This window comes from Eublepharis macularius, chromosome 1, assembly GCF_028583425.1.
Source record: "Eublepharis macularius isolate TG4126 chromosome 1, MPM_Emac_v1.0, whole genome shotgun sequence".
NCBI classification, from domain to species: Eukaryota; Metazoa; Chordata; class Lepidosauria; order Squamata; family Eublepharidae; genus Eublepharis; species Eublepharis macularius.
Window position 1 is genome coordinate 219,453,237 of NC_072790.1, and position 20,687 is coordinate 219,473,923.

A 20,687-nucleotide genomic window follows, 5' to 3' on the forward strand; every position below is an offset into this window, starting at 1 on the left:
ATTGGTGCAGAACACAGTAGGAAGTGAGTACAAAATTTTAAAAGTCTCCAATTTTTTCTCAGAGTATTCAAATATAGATATGAGATAACATGGGTGTTTTAAATGCAAATGTTTCTCTCTTTACTAAACAACAAGGCAAACCTCTTTCCAATAATTGGTTTAGCAAATATGGTCATGCCTCCACATCTGTCTTACTTGATCACTGGACACAAAGCAAACACTTGATCAGAATTTTGCCTCCTTTCTTGGATGTCAAGCCAGATTTGACATAAGATTTGGAGCAAGAGCTCTGGGACACATGTGCACTAAGGTGTCACATTGGGCTGGTGTATTTGTATGTGTATTATGAATACTGCACACTATGAATATGAATGTGTGCACACCTAGTACTGTTAAGAGAAAGATAAGTTTACCAACAAAGCCAACAGTTATTCCTCAGGGACATTTCAGGTTGGGAGAACGGCATCAGGGACCCCCAACTTCCTGAATGGTACAGCCCTGATCCAAACTGGCCCCATATTCCTGGGAGAGCCAGGTTCAAATTCCTCCACATGTCTGAGAATCTAGGCTGCAAGCAGGATCCAAGCGCACGTCGGCTTGACAACTTGGGGCTAATCTGGGTATGGCCTTGAAAGAGTTCATTATTCAGGTGGTCCCTGAGATCTGTCCCATTACAAAAAGTATGTGGCATCCTTTGCAGGGTAAATTGGGCTTGTGTTAGCCTCCTAGCCAACATTTTTTCCCCACAAAGGAAATACACATATGGCTATATGTAGCTACTGCCTATTATGACCACAGCCCCTCCCAAGCACATGACCAGAGATTTGTTTCTGTTTCGAAACCAAGGGAAAATAGGGTGCCTCTAGCTCACATGGCAAATGTGCTTTTCATGTAGAAAAAGCTCCAGGGTCTCCTTGACCCTGGAGAAAGGCAAGGAAAGCTCTTTCCTCAGGTCTGTTATCTGATAGCCCTAAACTGAAGATACTATGACTTGAACCTGGGACCTGTGGCATGCAAGACAGATAAGCTACCACTGAACCATGGCTCCTCCCAACAGAGTTAGATTGATGCACAAGTTTAAGGCCTCAGATTATGATACAACTATGTAATTATTAAAGTTACTCAATTTGTCTGGTCACTCTATGGGCCCTCTGAAACTTGACATCGCTGAGGGCCTACTCATGTCTCAGTGCAGCCCTGCCTCCCAAAACAGAGAAGCATTTTCTATTCTGGAGACAGAGAAGCTCTGTTTATTGAAAACCCACCCTGGCTAACCGTTATGAGGAAGAGAGCTGCCATAGATCTAATACTACATACACAAAACCATGCCCTTGTACTCTGCATTAATTAGGTGGCAAAAACTAATACAGGACTTCAAACTCACCAGCATGGATTAGAATCCCAATTTTACCAATAAGCACTGAAATGTCAGAAGAGATATACTGTCTATATACTTTAGAAGTAACGCTGCCAAGCCAACTCTGTCTTGAGAAATTCCTGGAGATTTGAGGACAGAGTGGAGTTTGCGAAGGAAAAAAACCTCAGTGTTGATATGATGTCATAGAGTCCATCCTCTAGAGCTGCTATTCTGATCACTGGAGATCAATTGAAAGTCTGGGAAAATTTCCGGCCCTACCTGGGGTTCAGTAATCCTTGTCAGTGGGCAGTCAATGCTGAAATTCCCTGTAGATGCATCCTTGAAGGACTGGATCGTTCATTGGATGTTTTATTTATTAACCAAATTTATACCCTACTTTTCTGTCTTACGTAAGCTGTCTCATTGCATTGTTTTTATATTTTGTAATCTGCCTTGAGTCTCAGCGTAGCATGCTGGTTATAAATGAGTAAATAAATATCTACATCACAAACATATATAACATGGATTCCTCCAAAGAATCCTGAGAACTATAGTTTAGAGAGCGTGCTGAGACTTCTGTTAGAGTGATTTAGTTCCCCTCTAGGGTTGCCAGGCCTCCTGCTATGGCAAGAGGCTCCTGCTGACAGATGTCATTGCCCACCACCAGTCCAAGCAGCAACTGGGGAAACTTTTTTTTAAATTTTGGCATCACATGCAATGTGGCGTCACTTCTGGAGAAAACCAGAAGTGACATTATGTAAAACTTTAGAGTTTCCAGCCATTCCTAGAGCTACCCAGCATTGCTTCTGGATTTTCCTGGAAGTGACATCATGGTGCACAAAACACTGCACTTCCCCCATCTCCGTGCTCCACAAATCTCATGCAACTCTTGCCTTCCCCATCAACTGCACATATCAGAACCAGTTTGGTGTAGTGATTAAGAGTGGCAGGACTCTAATCTGGAGAACTGGGTTTGATTCCCCACTCCTCTGCTTAAAGCCAGCTGGGTGACCTTGGGTCAGTCACAGCTCTCTCAGAGCTCTCTCAGCCCCACCCACTTCACAGGGTAATTGTCGTGAGGATAATAACAACACACTTTGTAAACTGCTCTAAGCAGGTGGTAAGTTGTCCTGAAGGGTGGTATATGAATCGAACAGTATAATTATGATTATTGTTGTTGTTATTGTTGTTTGGAGAAAGAGAATGGTTAAGTTTACAGAGTATTAATTTATTTATTACCTTTTTATCACACTTTGCATACATTCAATCTATTATACTTTTATCCCATCCTTCCTCCAAGTAACGTGGGGCAGTATATAAGGTTCTTCCAATCATAGCCTCACAACAACCCTATTTATTGAATGTATTTATTTGTTGGATTTATACTCCGCCCTCCCGCGATGGTTGATTGTTGAGAGATTGTGATTGGCCCAAAGTCACCCAATAGGTTAATTTCAGAAAGAAGCTTCAAACTGAGCTCTTCCTGGTCCCAGTTGTACACCATACCACTGCAATACTATCTCCTGTTTCATCCTCACAACAACCCTGTGAAGTAGGTTAGGTTGAGAGAGAGAGAGAATGTCCAAGGACACCCGTTGAGTGTTACTGCTGGCCAGAGATTTGAACCCTAGTATACTCAGTTCTCAAAGCCAACAAACTAACCACTGCCCCACCAGTTCTCAACATAGGAACCAGCATTGCAAGGAGAACTCAGTCTCTTTAGAATGCAGTTATCACTGTAGTCTGGAATGCTTTGCTAAGTATATTTAAATGTATCATAACTCCATGAAATGCTCTGTGACATTTAATTGCTTTATTAAATGCTGTGCCTGGGAATTGTTTATGGATCCCGCCTAATAAAAATTGAATTGCGCTGATCAAACCTGCCAGTTAAGTCCCATTGATGGTTTATTGACTGAGACAGGTGTGCATGGAGAAATGGGACATTGTGCAACAAATAGTTGGGTCTTTCCAAGTCTACCTCAGATGCAGAAAAAGGCCTTGTTCAAAGCCCAGGTGTCTGGATTTTCCAGGGGACAGAAGGTGCCATGTCAGTAACTCTGTTATCACACAGAAACCATCTTGCCACCCAATGATTACATAAACTCTCATCCAAGGAAGCTAATCGCAAGCCACCCCTACATTGTGTTCTTGTAGTTTTCCACATGGTTCAGATCTCTAGTTATTTTGTATTGTGCCTCTTCTATTGTACAGTTCCTGGGGCAAGCCAGAATCTCAAGCAGAAAAAGAGGTTTCTGGAAATGGATTTACATTGGGTATTTAATCTCATATGATCACCACCTTCTTATTTAACACGTAATTCACTGTTCAATTCTCCTGGAGATCTAAGGCTGTACTCCTAAGCTTGCATGCTTGGCAGTGATTCATTTTTGAGCTAAACTTGCAGAGCAGCCAGTGATGCACAGTGGAAGTTGGAGTCTATAATTGCATGCAAATCAGTCATGGACTGGAGCCAGCCATGCTTTCTCAGACTAACCTTCCTCACAAGGTTGTTGTTAGGCTCAAATGGGGGAGGGAAGAATGATCAATGCCACCCTGAATGCTTGCATGTGCAGCCTTCCCCCTATGGGAGCCCCCCTAGCACCATTTCAACTCAGAAAATGGTGTGAGAGGAAGGTAGGAGCCCCTCCTCCCCTTGCGTCACAGTACCGATCTGAATCAGGCCCCCATGACACTTTTGAATAGTGTTATCACCAGGAATTCACAGGTGCAATGTGGCTGCAAATCCCTGTGGCAAACTCGTGTACATTGTAATGGGTATTTTGGCCCTGAAAGTGACTCGCCCAAGGTCACTCAGAGAGCTTTCATGGCAAAGTAGGGATTCAAACTTGAGTCTCTCAAATCCTAATCCATTATTCTAGCCACTAGGAAACATTGGGTCTCATCAGCCAGGGGGAGGTTAGAATAGGGTTTAAAACAGAAAAAACCCTTTATCATCATGAATCAGCTGCCTAGGGAGGTGGTGAGCTCCCCCTCACTGGCAGTTTTCAAGAAGAGGCTGAATGAATATTTGTCAGAGATGCTTTAGGCTGATCCTGAACTGGGCAGGGGGTTGGACTAGATGGTCTGCATGGCCCCTTCCAACTCTATGATTCTATGACTCAGACACACACACACACACACACACACACACACACACCATGGCTGTTTTCTGAGGCTAAATTATAGTTTGGCTCTATGTTTAATCAGAGTCAAAACTCAGTACTCCGTGTATTACTATTCTAAATTTTACTACCTCGTTTGTTTACCAGTTTGTCACTCATAGTGGTTTCTTCAATAAAAAATGCAATAAAACAATTACAATACGACAAGCTTAAAAAAGGACCATAAAATAGATTACAGCAACAATAAACCAAACAGCCATAAAATTTCAGCAGTCGTTTAATACAAAGGATCCAATTATGCACCCTGAGTCCCTTCTTTCTTAGCCCTGGCACTTTACAGCATCATATACAGTCTGCCAGCGTGATGCAGTAATTAGAGGAGTAGGATTTGGGGGACCAAATCGCCACTCTGCCAGGAGAATTACTGGGTGATCTTGGGCCAGCACTTATAGCCTGACCTACCCCACAGGGTTGTAGTGAGGATAAAACAGAGGCAGAATGATGTATGCTGCCCTGAGCTCCTTGGATAAAGAGTGTGATTTTAAAAAGTACTACATAAAGAAGCAAAAAAATGTGTTTCTCCGGAGAAGCTTCTGAACGAATATAACTCCAGCTATGGTGATCTGAAGCAGGGAAATAACAAAACAGGAGTCCAGTGTCACATTAAAAATGAACAAACATGCCACAGGGCTCCTGTTTAATTCTTCAATTACATATGAGATGAGGAAACAAGTGAGGGAAGGGATTGGAAATGGGTTGTATCTTAGAGTTGCCAATTTCCAGATGGGGCCTGGAGATTTCCTGGAATTACAAGTGGTTTCCAGAGGACAAGGATCAAGTCCACTGGAAAAAATGGCTGCTTTGGAGGGTGGACTCTGTGGCATTACACCCTGCAGATGTCCCTTTCCAGGCTCCACCTCCAAATCTAGAATTTCCCAACCCTGAATCGGCATCTCTAAATTCTCACCGTATTTTCAGCCCTTGCTGCTTGGCAGTGTTTGTAAGATGGTGACTCAGCAAAGACTGTCCTGTTTTCAGTTCCAATCAGTTTCCTTCAAGAATTTCAAGGCACTCAGGAATAGGGTGAAGGCCTCAGTCCAAGTGGTGTAGATAAACTCAGTTTTGAGTTGTATCGTGTAGATATTTTTGTCACCTTATATTCTAAGCACAAAAGTGTCTGTCGTACTGATGTTGTGGTTATAACACAATAGGAAGAACTTGAGCAAATGATGTCATGCCAGCTGCACTGCAGTCCTAAAGTGGTCGTGGAAGAAGTGGGCTTGGACCCTGGGGTGTTAGAGAAGTGCTCTGCGAGGGTGTTCCAGGGCAGCACAAGCAGCAGCAAGGGGACTGGGTGAGGTGTTAAAAGAGCTGGATGGAGACCTTCAGGCAGCTCAGCACAGCAGAGTTCCTAAAGGTGTCAGAAGAAGAACGCTGCTGGATCAGGTCAAAGTTTCATCTGTCCAGCCTCCAGTTTCCCACAATGGCTGGGTTGGATCCAGCCAGCTTCTTTACTCAGGATCACCCAATTCCCCTCCTTACTACAGCCCCCTTTCCACATGGCTTTAGTACACACGAGTCCCATGATCCCCAGCATAAGCTTTTTTGGTGGTCAAAGGAAACCTCCTTCCTTTTCCACCATCAGAAAAGCTATTATAATCCAACTGACTGCCATGGAGCAGACAAGCAGGGCAAGAAGGCAGTTGCGATCCCTCGTAATTTGACCCAGCAACTTAAGTTCAGCAGTAAAGGACCATGGAGGTCCCGTTTAGCTCCCCTCCATCTTTTTGTGCTAGGGAATCCCATGGAATGAATTATACATTTGCAAAGTACTTACCCACTGTACTATGTGATCTTAAGTTCTGGTCAAAAGGGAGAGGAAGAAAGGGTTTTCTCTGCCTACTTTCTCCAGAGTATACATCATTGTGTATACCTCTATCTTGTCCCACTTAGTTGTTCTTTTAAAAAACTTTTAAAAGCCTCAGATGCTTTAATGTTTCCTTATCAAAAACTTTTTCTTCCTTCCACCTACCCTTCCCTCTGCTGTGTCCTCCACTTTCATACTCTGTATTACAAATCCTCCAGACTTAGTCATTTGGGGAAGGGCTTAAGTTACTCTGTAGAACACACATGAAGGAAGTTCCCTTCCACTGAGAGAGTCCCTTGCAGTGCAATCCTAAAGAGAGTTACTCCAGTCTAAACTCATTGCAATCAATGGGCTTAGACTGGAGTAATTCTCCTTAGGATTGTGCTATTGGTCTATCAAGGTCAGTACTGTCTACTAAGACAGTGGCTCTCCAATGTGTCGGGCAGAATTTTTTCACATCACCGACTACTGATCCTTTCAGATAGAAATGCCAGGAACTGAACCCAGGACTTTTTGCATACAAAACAGATGGTCTTCAAGTGGGCCACAGCTCCTCCTTGCCAGGCACTTTAGTAATAAATAATGATAACATCTCACATGGATAAACCACCAATAACACTTTTCTATGTGCACATGAGGTGATGTTGTCCCACAGATGCATTATTTAGAGGATGTTCTTAGTTGTGAGTTTTAGGGTTCTTCCAGCTGGAGAGGGTTTGTCTGTTAGGGCGTACAACCCTTCCGAGCCAAACTCCTCCATGACTAGCAGCAGCAGTGCAAATGGTATGGTAGGTGACCATCACAGCAAATCTTGTACTGCTGGATGTCTCTTTCTCCCAGTCTCTGCTTCTTCTGCTCTCATTTTAGAGCTGCAAAGATCAACCAGGTGTGCGGGGGGAAGCTACTGTCTAGACTGCATCTTCAAAGCCATGTTGAGTCAAAAGGAAGGAAGTGACCTTTTTATATGATTTGCTGCAGTAGTTCTATTGTGAGTCCTCCAGCAGTGGGTTTGGAGTGCCCTGAAGTAGGAGACCAAAGCATCTGACCCACAAGGTAGTTTCCCTGCACAAGAAGCACTGAAATGCACGGGAGCTGTTTCAAGAGCATGGAAGAACACCAAAGATGGGGATGGGGTTGCTTTAAAAAAAAATCCAAGGTCATCCAGACTACAGCCCAAATGTTTGTTTTGTAAATTGCTCTGATAGTGTAGTGATCATGAGGCATCATTACATCACCTTTCCCGGATGGCCCCTGGAATTCAGCCCATGAGCGAGTGACTGTGTTTCCCTGAGCGATCATTTCCTTGAAATCAAGAAACAGGTGGCAACCTTTCTTGACTGCCAAACCCAGAATTTATGGAGGTAAAAAACCATCAGCCAAAAAAGGAAATAGGAATGAAGTGTCTTTTTCTGCAGACTTCTGATCCAGAGCCCTCAAAAGGCTTGAGTCCAGACTCTTGGCTAGTCTACAAAAGAGCCAAGACCTTGCAAAACATGTTGGGGAACTGAGCTATTTTGCAAAGTGCTTTGTGTTGGTTTCTGGGAAAACTTACTTATCGAGATAGTAGCAACTTCAGGAGCTTCCTATCTTATTCCGTATCCCAGGGACCCCTCCCTATTTATCACCTGGATTGCTTTCCCTCCATGCAAGGCATTTATCTAGGCAAAGGGCTCCTTAACCCCTTCCTGCCTGTTATGAATAGCAACTGTCTTTGGCAGATTTCCCTTCACGTGCATCTTAACTGCTCTCTCTCCATTGTTTGCCTTGGCTCAAGCAGGGGAGAGCAAAACTAGACCCGATGTTGGAGCAGAGACCCAGTTTAATTTTCTGTAAATACCAGGTGCACAGGGGCCTGACTCAGACTGGGACTAAGGTGTTTAGGGTGGGTGGGTGTATTTTGGATTCTGAAAACAGCATGGAGGGCAGACTTAACCCCCCCCCTCCTTGCCCTGTGGTTCCAGTCAGAATCGTGCCCATATCTGCCTGATTTTTACCAGGGGGAGGGGTGAATTTTAGAGCTCCATTCACAGGACAACCAGTATCTGAGGAGAGGGTTCTGCCAAAGCTGTTCATACTGGAGATGCAGGGTTAAAGTGCCCTTTGCCCATGTCAGTGGGCATAGGCAATGCTAGCAGCCCTTCTAATTGCTTGTAATAATAATTCTAACATAGAAAGTTCACTGGTGGTAGCTAAAAGCTATGCTAAATCAGGGCATTGGGTTCCAGAAAGGGAAGGAGAAAGACTGGAGGGAGAGGCAGCATTTCTGTATTTACAAGTCAGTTAGAAATACACACCCAGACGCTTTTGCTCAGAAAACTTTCTCCCACTCTGATCTGTCGGGCGAAGGAAAGGAGTGTCATTTTCCCAAAGGACAGGCAGGCTCCTGCCGTGTTAAGAAGAAGGAATAAGACGCTGGGCTGTGTGTTTTCCTGCCAAATCCTGCTGCTGGAGGTGCCTTTTGCTGCCCAGACTAAGAAGAGGATGTGTCCAGCGCTGTTTCCTGACTGATAACAGTAGCCGGCCCCTCCAACCGGATGTTATGAGTCTTGGTGCTACCTTTATGTTTTAAGCTAAGGGCTGAGGGAAAATCAGGAATTGTTTGTACTTTGGGGAGAAAATAATGTTTCTCTCTTTCTCTTTCTTCCTCCTTGTGTATACACTTACAGCCCAAAGCTCACACAATATCACAGGCAAAATGATGTCAAGTAAATATAAAGGACTAAAGGATTTGGTATCTCCTCCCCCACATAGGAGTTGATTAGATAGAAGAATAAAAGCAATCATGGGAGGAGGAAGAATTTCGACATCCTCACCCCTCAAGCCTTCCCCTCAAGCCTCCTGTAAATTGTCAGGGAACTGAGAAAACTGATTTCTCCCATCCACCCTGTTTTCTCTTTAACCAACTCTAATCTCAACATTCTGTCCCTTTCAGAACATGTTTAGTTTACCTCAGGCGGTTTGTGTAGCCTTTCTTTCTTTCTTTCTTTCTTTCTTTCTTTCTTTCTTTCTTTCTTTCTTTCTTTCTTTCTTTCTTTCTTTCTTTCTTTCTTTCTTTCTTTCTTTGTCATATTTTCTACATACCCGACGAGTCCCATGAATACATAGAAACCCCTTATCTTGCCTGTGGGTGGCGCTGTCGTGCATGGCTTTCATTAGCCATAGAGGGGCCAGCCAGTCTGCTATTAGATATAGTGACAGACTTAGTCTAAATGCCCTAGATGATACATGTATCACAAATTCAATCAGGAGTTCTCGACCCAACTTACAGTCACATGTGACTTCAGGGAACTACCTTTCCCAAGTGCTCCAGGGACCAAATCAACTTGGGAGTGCAGCATGGGGAAAGGATAGGCTTCAGTGTTCCTTTCTGTGACATTTTTCTGAGCTGAAATGGCCATGGGGGCCCTGATGTGATGGTGCATGCAGCACATGGAGCCTCAGAGTGGGGCAAACGAGAGGAGCTGTTTCAGCTCAGGAAAACAACTCTGGAGGCTGAAGCCCCTCCTCTCCCTGTACTGTCAGTCGTATCATCTAGCTTGGCCCTAAGCCAGTGGTTTTGCAGTCCTTGTGGCAAAGCATTACATTTTATATCGTTCCCACAATTAATTTTGGAGATGGTTTTGGTTCTTGTGCAGTGCAGCAGTTGATGCAGCAATGTGAATGGAGGGATCAGGACAGAGGAATAGTGTCTTCGCAACCCTTTATCCTTACGCAAATTTTCTGCTGAAAAAAAGACCCTCTAGCTATATTTCTGGCCCCACAAGAGGGGGAAATGTGTACCTGTATCTCCCACAGGAAAGGTAAATGCAGTTGAGGGAGTGAATTTTATCAGAAAAATTATGAGGGGGTGGGAAAGGGTTAAGAAGCCCCTCTCCAATAGTTGCCAACTTGGGAAATTCCTGGAAATTTAGGGATGGTGCAGAGTTTGTGGATGGGAGGGAGTTCAGAGGTGATGGTGGGATATCACCCTGCAATTTATGATGACTTAAGCCTTGTTAGGATTCCTTAACTACCAAGGCATTACTAATCTGTATTAACTGATCCTGAATAGGCATTTTTGATTTATAGTTTTAAAATACAGTAGATCATAGTTTTTAAAAAGAACTACCGTAGTAGACCGAGGTTAGTTCTCCTGTAAAGAACTGCAGTTTGGTATAATGGCAATAATATATTTTTTTGGGAAGTGCCTTATTCATATAAACAATACCAGCTTTATCACAGGGATTACCCTCTAATTACTTTCATCACCATCAACAACTGCTATGGGGAAGCCATTTTGTGTGAGCATCCCGCCCTACGGTAGGTGACCCTTTTGTATGATTTGCCTCTGGCATATTGTTTTCCCTGCATTCCATTTCTTTTGATTCACAGAAAGTTCTAGGCCCTGTCATTCAGCATCCTTTCTCTCCATGAGCATTGGAGTAAGCAGAACACCAGGCGCCTCAGGAAGGAAACTGCCAGATCTGCTCAGATGATGGGGATTAGCCAAAATAGTGTCTGATCTTTCCCTAACCTGATCTTTCCCGGGGGGCGGGGGCAGTAAAGAGGCTAAAACAAGGATGGCTGAGAAGCCTAAAAGCAATGGGGTAGAAGGGTGGGGACTCCGAACATGACCTACTTTCCTGTTTGACTTGCAGATGAAAGAGCAAAAGAAACTATGGAAAGAGGCCTCCAAAGAGGAAGAACCGAGTGGGAGGAGAGGAGAAATGCCATCTTGACATGCACTGGCTTTTACCTAAATTATCTTTTTTAAAAAACATGCTATTCACTCTGCTATATTATGATCTTGCCAACTGTATTCTATTTATTTATTTGGATTTTTAAATTCTATCCCTAAAGGCACGATTAGTTAAGATAGCCAGCAGGAGAACGACACATACTGACAGCAGCAGACCAATGAGATCTGCTGAGATCAGCTGATTGGAAGGGCCAATGAAACGTGCCCTTGAGGTATAAAGCTGTTACCTCCAGGCTGGACCCTGAGTCACTTGTTGATAGCTGAGATGGTGATTTCTTTGTGATCCTAGTAGGTGATCTTGTCCTGAATCTGTTATTAGGTCTTGCCTGTCCCTCAGACTGATTTATAGATTATGACTCCTTGACTAACTTTGTTAAAACTGGCATCTTTAGAAGCTTGGTTTATATCTACAGGAGAATGAAGTGGTAGAGACTTGAAGGGACAGAATGGATGACTGTAGGGTTGTAAAATGTCATAATAAAAAAAGTCTGTTTTTGTTTGTGAAACATCAGCAGTTGTGCCAATGGAACCTCACAGAAACTTATTTTTCAAAGCATAAGTTAAAAGAATAATAAAACTTTCACTTTATTAGAAAGAGCTGTTCCACATGGCTCTCAAAAACAGTCAGAGCACCATTCAGCACTGGGTATCATCCTAACGATTAACAGCTCCAGATTTCAATGCTAACAATACTTGGTGATATTAACGATACTTCCAAACACCAGCACACATCTAGGCACAACCTGGCCTGGGTTCCTCAGTTTCTCAGTTAATATATCTCTATTCTCTTCCAAAGAAAAGAAAACTTTCAGGCCAAGTTCTTAGAGAGATAGTCAAACCTATGCCTGGACTGTACCACTTCAGACTGCCAGTGGAGACTCATATGATGGAGGAGGCTCTGCCAAAAATTCCCTGCCCACAGAAAATTAGCATGCCTTGGAAGTTAGGCTATAACCCTTCCCTGAGGTGCTGTTTTTATATATGAAGGGATTTTTTTTGTATATGTGCATTGAATCATGTGAGACGCCGCCTGTAATTTGAAGTGGTATATCCCTGTCAGAGGCCAACAAGACAGAAGAAATGGGAAAGAAAGCATGCCTCAATGCAAATTATTTCTTCTTCTTCTTTTCCTTCTTCTTCTTCTTCTTCTGTTCCTCCTCCTCCTCCTCCTCCTTTTCTTTTGGGTTCTCCAGCTTCTTCTGTGTTTTGTTGGATCTTCTTCTGTCTTCAGGGATGGGTAGTGGAGGGTACGGGACTGGGGGGTTGAGCAACAGGGCCTTCCTCTGGAGCTTCAATTGCAAGATTTCAAAGGTGGTCTGGATCTCATTCTGGAGAATCTCATGCAGACTCTGGATCTGGGTCTTAATTGCTTCTTTGACAAGGCACATCAAAGCCTGAAAAGCAAATCATTGTTCACTTTGGTTTCTGTTCGATGTGCACAGATGTCAATGGGGAATTTACTCAGGGAGGTTGCCATTTGTGTGCATATTTCCCAGGTGGAATATGCATAATCAGAAGCCCAGATTTTGCAGGGTATGTTTTCATGCATACCGAAGGTGGGAAATTGGCAAATTGCCCCATTCACTCAAAATGGTGACCACATGTCTTGGGAGGGTCACAGGTAGCACGCTCTCCTGTTACATGATGCTGGAGCACCAAAACTGAAATGACTAAAAAAGGGCTACAAGAACTGAACAGAAGCGTTACCTCTTTCATGTCAAAAGGCAACTGAATCAAAAGGCATAACACCCTTGGGGGGGACCCTTGGACCAGTCAGGCTGTCTCAGCCTAACCTACCTTATAGGATTGTTGTAAGGATAAAATGGAGAACATCCTTGAGCCCCTTGGAGGAGTGGGATAAAGTGTGACGTAAAAAGTGCTAGGAGTAACAGATGATGGAAAGTTAAAGCAAAGGAGTGAGGAAGGTTCAGATCCCCTCACCTGTGCACCCCAGTGTATGTCAAAATTAGACTATAGCTTCACTTTCTATACAAAAAAGGCAGATACCTAAACAAACATGGCCACCGCCACATCTCCATTGGCCCTCACTCTGATGTTTGTGAGAGACATTCCCAATGCTTTTCCTTGGTGCCTTTCCAGGGTGTGACTTGGAAACAGAGCTTTGCGCTGACAAGGCTGGAGAGGAGTCAAGGATAAAGCATAGGGGCCTAGCATTTCAAGTGGGTCAGGGAAGTAGCCAGCCATTACGTGTGTCATACTTGTCAAAGGCACTATAAGGTACCCTACATAGGGTTCCCCTTGAAATCGACTCAGATGTTTCAGCTTGTTCGGAATGAAACGGCTAGCTTGTTGACAGGGTCCTGTCGGTACACCCATGTTTCTACAATATTAAAACGATTATACTGGCTGTCAGTAAGCTTCTGGGTTCAGTTCGTGCCCTTTAAAGCCATTTGTGGCCTGAGACACACATACCTGAGGGCCTACTGCTCCACGTAGGAACCTAAGCTACAACTCCACCCAGTTCAGCAGCTCCTTCCTACTTTGTCTTCAAGGCAGTCAGTCTGAACCACTTGCTGCCACCTACTTGAGAGAATTTTCCAGAGAGTTTTCAGAGACCATTTGGAAGTCCCCATCCCTCCCTGTCTTTCTGAAGACCAGTAAGGCTGTGTTATTTGAAAGAGGTTGAGACCTTGGAATTGATCTGTCTGGAATGGATTTGTTTTAGTTAAGAGCCCACAGACTAATGGATTTGGCTTCTTTCTGTTGAGGGTTAGTTATTCACTGTGCCAATTGTATTTTTTGTACCATGGTAAGCCATCCTGAGCTTTGGATGAATGTGGTACTAAGGAAAAGAACAAATAAGTAGGTATGCATGAGTGAAGGGCCACTAGGCCTACGGATGCCAACCTCCAGGTAGTAACTGTAGAGCTCCCAGAATTACAACTAATCACCAGGCCACCGCAATCAATTCCCCTGGAGAAAATGGCAGTTTAGAGGGTGGAATTTATGGCATTATAACCCGCTGAGGTCCCTCCCATCCCCAAACTCTGCCTTTTCCAGGCTCCAATTCCCAAATCTTCAGGAATATTCTGGAGTTGTCAACCCCACCAGGCCATCTCCTGGAAGCTAATGATTGGTGGTGATTCATAGATCCAGAAGGCTTTGAGTGTATGGAGGCAAAATCCAAGCCTTGAAAAAGCCAAGCGTGGGAGTTTCCTGTCAGCATACAGGGTGATACATTGAACAACCTACTATACCCTCTGGGACTGACACCCAGTTCTTCACCGGAGTTCAGAAGGTGACACTCTCTGACTTTGCTTGAACCCACCATTGCTGGCAGCGGCAATGAGACATACACGGGTGGGCATTAATGGCCCATTAATTCCACTCAATAGCCTGACAACAAAAAACACCTCAGAGTTTCATTAAATCCCCCAAACAAATTTGCTTCCAGGCAAAGGAGAGCAAAGCATGTCTAGGCAGGAGGATGTTTTCCGTCTCAAGTGCCATCTCAACATGGCTTGATTATGCAGATTGAGACCAGAGAATGAGCAACACAGAGGGTGTGTGTTTGAGGGAGAGACAGAGGAAGAGAGACAGAGAGAGTGTTTTGGAAAAGGCTGCCAAAGGCAGAGCCTGAAGTGCTGCATTAACTGCAGAGATCCATATTCTGTCAGGTCACAAAATAAGCTGAAGACATTTGCAAGAAGTGATTGATTTGCTGGCTGAGGGCAGACACATTCAGCACCTATGGAAGGGGCAACAATGCCAAAAACCGAGAGAGGAAATGGGAACACAGCTTTCATATAAGACTTGACTGGACCAGGAGGTGAAACACCAATCACTCTGGCCAGGTTGTACTACTTTGTGTACGGCATGGGGTTGTGGACTGATGGGGACAGCACCATCTGTTGTCCCCACTCCCCAAGCAATAGCAGGTATTGGGGGGGGGGGTGTCATTAGAAATGATGAACCCATAAAGCCTGCCTCACATTGAGTCACACCTTTGGGGCAGTATTATCTACTATGACTGGAAATGACTCTGAAGGTTTTAAGGCAGGGTTTTCCTCAGCATCTATTAATGTCTTTATAATTTGTTATGCTGAAGCTTGAACTTGAGTCTTAATGCACTCAAAGCGGAAGCTCTATCCCTGAAGTGCAGTCTCTCTTCATGGCTGTAGTGCATCAAGGGGAAAGCTGGGGTGGGGGACAAGCAAACGTCTTGGAAGTTCAGGGCTGGAACCAATACATTCCTTTCCTGGTAATTTAATTATTGCTACACAAGAAAGAACGTAGACGTCTTCCTGACTTATTTGATTCAACAAATGGCCTTTTGTGGGTTTACGTCTGCATTCTGAATTTTTAATTCAATTAATTTCTGTGATGCAGGTAGGGAGACAGGCCGGGCACGTTGATCTTTCTGCTTCCTGGTAGGGAGTTCAACAAGATTCCCAAGCCTTTGATCCTGTGATAATTTGGGAATTATACCAAGAACCAAGAGCTACATCTCTACTACAATCCAGTGTGGTGTGTGGTATAGCGGTTAAAGTGTTGAACATAGGAACATAGGGAGGCCCATGTTTGAATCCCCACTTTGACATTGAAGCTCACTGAATGACCTTGGGCTTGCCATTTTCTTTCATCCTAACCTGCCTTACAGATTGTTGCAAGGATAAAATGAAAGAAGAGAAAACAATGTTGTAAACTGCTTTGGGTTCACACCAGAGAGAAAAGTGGGGTATCAAATAAATAACATAGATGTGCCTGCAAAGGGTATCTTTGCACATCTTTCTCAGTTTACCTCTTTGCTAAAGACTGGTGCTTGTCGTTGGACATCACTGTACACTTTTTGCAGCATGCGCTCCTTCTCCCGCTGCAAGGTTTCACGAATGAGCACCATCTCAGCCCTCTTTTGGGCTTCTGTCTCAGAGAGGGTGGCCAGCTGTTGCTGGTACTTCCAGACTTCAACATCCATGCCTTCCATCAGAGGCAGAGGATTGGGTGGAGCATAGACTTCCAGGCTGGTAAATGACTGACAGCGGTCTCTCTCCCTCCCTAATGTGAACTGGTACAGCGAGTAATGCTTGATGAAAGTGTTATGGAAGTAATCACACACAGCATGTACTCTGACAGTTGGCAGCTTCACCCGCAAGGCAGTAAGCTTCTCCTGTAGGACCCGGATGGCCAGTGAAATAGGCAAACCTGGGGGAAGGGGAATACATATCAGATAATGTCATCATTGCATTTATGTCTCACACTTCTTTCAAGGAAACTCAGAGAAGTTGCCAGTCTAAGTATGCTTGAAAGTCACATGATATACCATGCTGAAGGCCTCGATCTGGTCATAGCCTGGATAGGAGACCTTCTGGGAATCTTGCATAAGACTGATTGGAGTAAAATGGGGCAAAACCAGTTCAGAAGACCACCTGTGTGAGGCTTTCCATACTGAAGGACCAGGATTAGGCCTACCCTGTTCCAAGTACATGGGACATCCTCACCTGAACATAATGGGGTTGAATCTAACCAGTTATTCTGCTAGTGATAGAGGGATTCCTTTTGACCCCCCCAAAATGCTGTGGATCACAGGACCTGCATGACCAAAAGCCATGTATGAGGGATGGCTGCATCAAAGAAGGGAATTGGACAAGACTGAGTTGGAAGCTGGCTGGATCCAAGCCGATGTTTGCAAAGGGAATACTCTTATAAAATCCAGTGATGTCAGCCCAGATCACATGGCTTTCCCCAGAATTTATGTAGGTAATGAATCAGATGGTTTGGTCCTATGAGCATTAGATTTTATGTGCTTGGGCTCTATGCAAACATTACGTCTAATATAAGGATAGCCACTGAACTTGGAGCCAGGCTAGGCGCATCCAGCAGGCAAGGTGCAGCAGGCAGGATGCAATCCTGTTCTTCTACCTTATGAAGCCACTACCCATGTAGAAATGTGTCTGAGTCATGCCCATGCAATGGCATCATAGGCTCTCACAATCAACTGTCTGGGACCAAGACAGGTTCAGGAATTTGGAGGTTTCCAGCTTCTTCCCCAAATATGGCATTTGGGGGGCCGTTTTCAAAGTGCTCCGTAGGTAACTAATTATGCACCACCCAATGTGAACTGCTGTTTGTTTAATCACATATCTAATTCTAAATCATACCATAGGGGGTATGATCGACAGATCCACAAAATGAAGCTAGGGACAGATAATTTCTCTACAAACCTGAAGAAAATATAAAAATACATACGTTAGAGGATTAATGCATATATTAGAGGATTAGTGTGAACTCCCCAAAATTTGGTAAATCCTGATTCTGAATACCAAATTAAAAAAATGGAATTTCCTGAATTCTGGATTGAATCTAAATCTGTTGGGTAGAGAAATTTGGTAAAATTCAGCCATTGTTCCCTATGGGAAAATCAATCTGGAAGCTATCTTCAAGAAAATTCTTCAAGAAAATTCCACCAAATTTGTTGGCAGCCTACTTCTGATGGTCCTCTAAAGACCTCCCAAGTTTCAGGAAGATTGGACCCTGAGGGTCAATTCTATGGGCCCCCAAAGAAGGTACCAGCAGCCACCCCATTGTTTCCTATGGGGAAAAAGTCAAAGCTGACTCCCATTGCAGAAACACACTGGGGCAAGGCTGCCATGGCCAAGGCACACTCCCAAATGCAAGCTGAGCCCATCCCAGAGAAAGCCCACGGTAATGGAATCCCCCTAGAACCAAGGTTAATAACATTTTTTCTTCAACCACTGGCTTTGCCCCTACCATGAGCACCCATCTTTTTATTACCAGTCCCTGTCTGCTTAAGCAAGAAAACCACAAAACATCCCTCAGACCATGCAATGCTTGGGTTAAGTATATTTTTTAATTATGAGTACTTCATGCTTTCAGACTAATCCGCGGATATGTTCGTCTTTATGAGGTTCATTTAAATGCATTCCTAGTGTTATATCAACCTACCATTGTAACAAGGTATGGGTGGTAGAGCTGCTCCCTTTTTAGGCTTCCACAGGCAAAGACTTCCCCATGTGTTCATTTTTGATCTTTCAGCCCTTACACTGATATAATGCTACACACATACACACAAAAAATAAAGGGGGAGTGCTGTGATGTCACCAATGATGCCACCGATGACGACGCACCCTCACTTGAAAATCCTGATTATTTGAGGCATGTGCACAGCAAGATAAACTGACTCCACAACTTTAAAAATGCAAAAGGGGGGCAGACAACCAGAAGAACCATACCCAAACCAAATCCAGTGCTTGGGGATTCACTGCTAAGAAAATCAGAAATAAGTCCAATGTGCAGAAAAGCCCTAATAGAGGCGATTTGCCATTTCCTGCCACTGTGTAGCAATCCTGGACTTCCTTGATGGTCTTCCATTAGAGTTGCCAGGTACCAATAGGCTCCTGGTTGCAGGGAGGCTACCTGGTGCTCACTGGTACCACGATCTGCGCACACACGTGTTCCCAGCCCCAACACAATGACATTACTTCCATTTGGGGCCAAAATCAGCCCTAGTGAAATGCGGGAGCACTCCCACGTGAAGCAATGATATCAGTTCCAGAAGTGATATTGCACTTCACACGAGAGCACTCTCTCACTTTGCATGGGGCTCAAATCAGCCCGTTTAGGGCCAAAATTGCCCCCCCCCATGAAGCACAAGAGTACTCCTGCGCAAAGCGCGATGATGTCACTTCCAGAAATGATGTTGTTGCGCCCCACCAGGAGCATGCCTACTGTTTGCTTGCCCAAGTTACCTGCTGGTGGCAGGCGATTGCCAGTGGGCATGCAACCTCCCACTGACTGCCAGAGATCGATGAGCAACAGGGAAAACCACCAGGAGTTTGCCTGCCGCTGGTGGGCACCTGGGAACCCTATGTTCCATCCAAATACTAAACAGCACCAACCCTCCTTAGTTTCTGAGATCTGATGAGACTGGGCTAGCCTGGGCGGTCCTTATCAGGGCTGTGTATTATTTACCTACCTGGACTTATGATTAAGCTCGGTTATCTAAATTTATGATGTGCAGAGTTCCTTACACCAGAGAAGCGAAGAAAAGACAGCCTATGAATTTAGGAAAGGATTAAAATTTAAGACAACCCCAGAAAGAGGAAGTGAGAGTTGACCATGATGGACAGGAGAAGGTACAGGGACAGAATAACACAGCTCATATTTTTGGCACCCAAAACTGAGGTCAGCAAATACCTGATGGCAGATTCATGCAAGTGTCACAAAGGGGAGAAGTGGAAGGAAAGACATTTTGGAGCCGTTGTGTTAGAACAAAGCAATCAGTGCTGAGCAGTATTTGCTTAATGGGACACATCGGGATGACATTTATTATCCAGCCCTATTTATTTTTTAAAGTATTCCTCTAGGGGTCGGGTGGGGCTGAGAAGCTGCATCTTTCTTCGGCCTATTGTTTGCAGAGATCTAATGGGTCAATAAGGTCGTACTATAAGGATCCCAATAAATATGGATTTGGGATTATATTAGTTGAAGCAAAACAGGGCAGTGATCCATTCACAAAGCTTGTAATAAATTAAACAGTTTGAGAACTGTTTTAGGCAGAAAATGAGAAGTGATTTTCATAGCATCTCTTTATCCACTGATGGTATCCATCATTTGCTAGAAATGAAAGCAATAACCAGAGAGCAAGCAGCACCCTTGTTCTAATAGTTTCTTGGAGAGTTGGAGAGACAGCAATATCCACAGAAGCAGGTAGCACAGAGATTTGCAGCCTTCTCACAAACTGACTGCTGAAATTAATCCAGTCACGGATTTGGTATATACATGATGCAGAACAGAGTGGCAAAATCTGTTGTGTCTTTTATCGCAGAATGCATCGGGGCTGTAACACAACTTTACAGCAGTATTTTAGGATTATGTTTCTCAGCATCACAATTCACTAATTCAGTGACATACATATGGCAATAGCTGTTGCAAGAACACAGGAGGAATGAGGCTTAAAAACAAGCCTAAATAAGATAACAGAGACAGGGTGGGGGTGGGGTGGCAGAAATTTACTAAAATAGAATCCAGTGTCACCACAACAATACTTTCAGTTTTGTAACCAGAAATGATATCACTACATTGTGGGACACTCTAGGATTTCCCTGAAACTCTATGGTAGAAGCCATGAGGGGATGTCACTTCCAGTTATGCTGCCAGAAGTGACACCACAGCATCATTGAATGCTGTTTTGACGCCAAGGGCAGGAGGTTGCCCACCAAAGCTTACAAACTGGCCTCCCTAAACAAGATATATGTTTTGTTATTTAATTTCATCAGTCTAAATCCCCACCCCCCACCCCCGGATCTTCCAGATAGTATATGTAAATAAATTATTCCTGGGTAAAAACACAGAGACATCTCAGATTGTGCCTGTTGTTCCACATCATAACAGAATCCTGAGTTATAAAGCAGACTGTCCCTTTCATCTCGTAGGTAGGAGATGCCATATTTAATGCTCCTTACATTTTTTTTAAAAAATGCAAGATAAAAAAAATAGTGCATCAGGGAGAAAGGTTCTAGCCCAGCCTACTTACAGTTGTGCTAGTTTTCTGCCTTCATGGAGATTTTCCATAGAAGAGAGCTTTAAAAAAATATTCCCCACCATATGCAGTATGAAGTG

General features: G+C 44.0%; 1 protein-coding gene across 1 annotated transcript in view; it reads right to left on the reverse strand.

The window, feature by feature from the left end:
- Positions 1-11,647: 11,647 nt before the first annotated feature.
- C1H8orf74 (chromosome 1 C8orf74 homolog) overlaps positions 11,648-20,687 on the reverse strand; it is a 36,180-nt gene continuing 27,140 nt past the window's right edge. Inside the window, exons 3-4 of the mRNA XM_054989988.1 lie at positions 15,850-16,250; positions 11,648-12,481 (exon numbers count right to left, since the gene is read on the reverse strand). Of these exons, the coding sequence (XP_054845963.1) occupies positions 12,197-12,481; positions 15,850-16,250 (686 nt within the window). The 3' untranslated portion in view covers positions 11,648-12,196. The remainder of the gene's footprint in view (positions 12,482-15,849; positions 16,251-20,687) is intronic.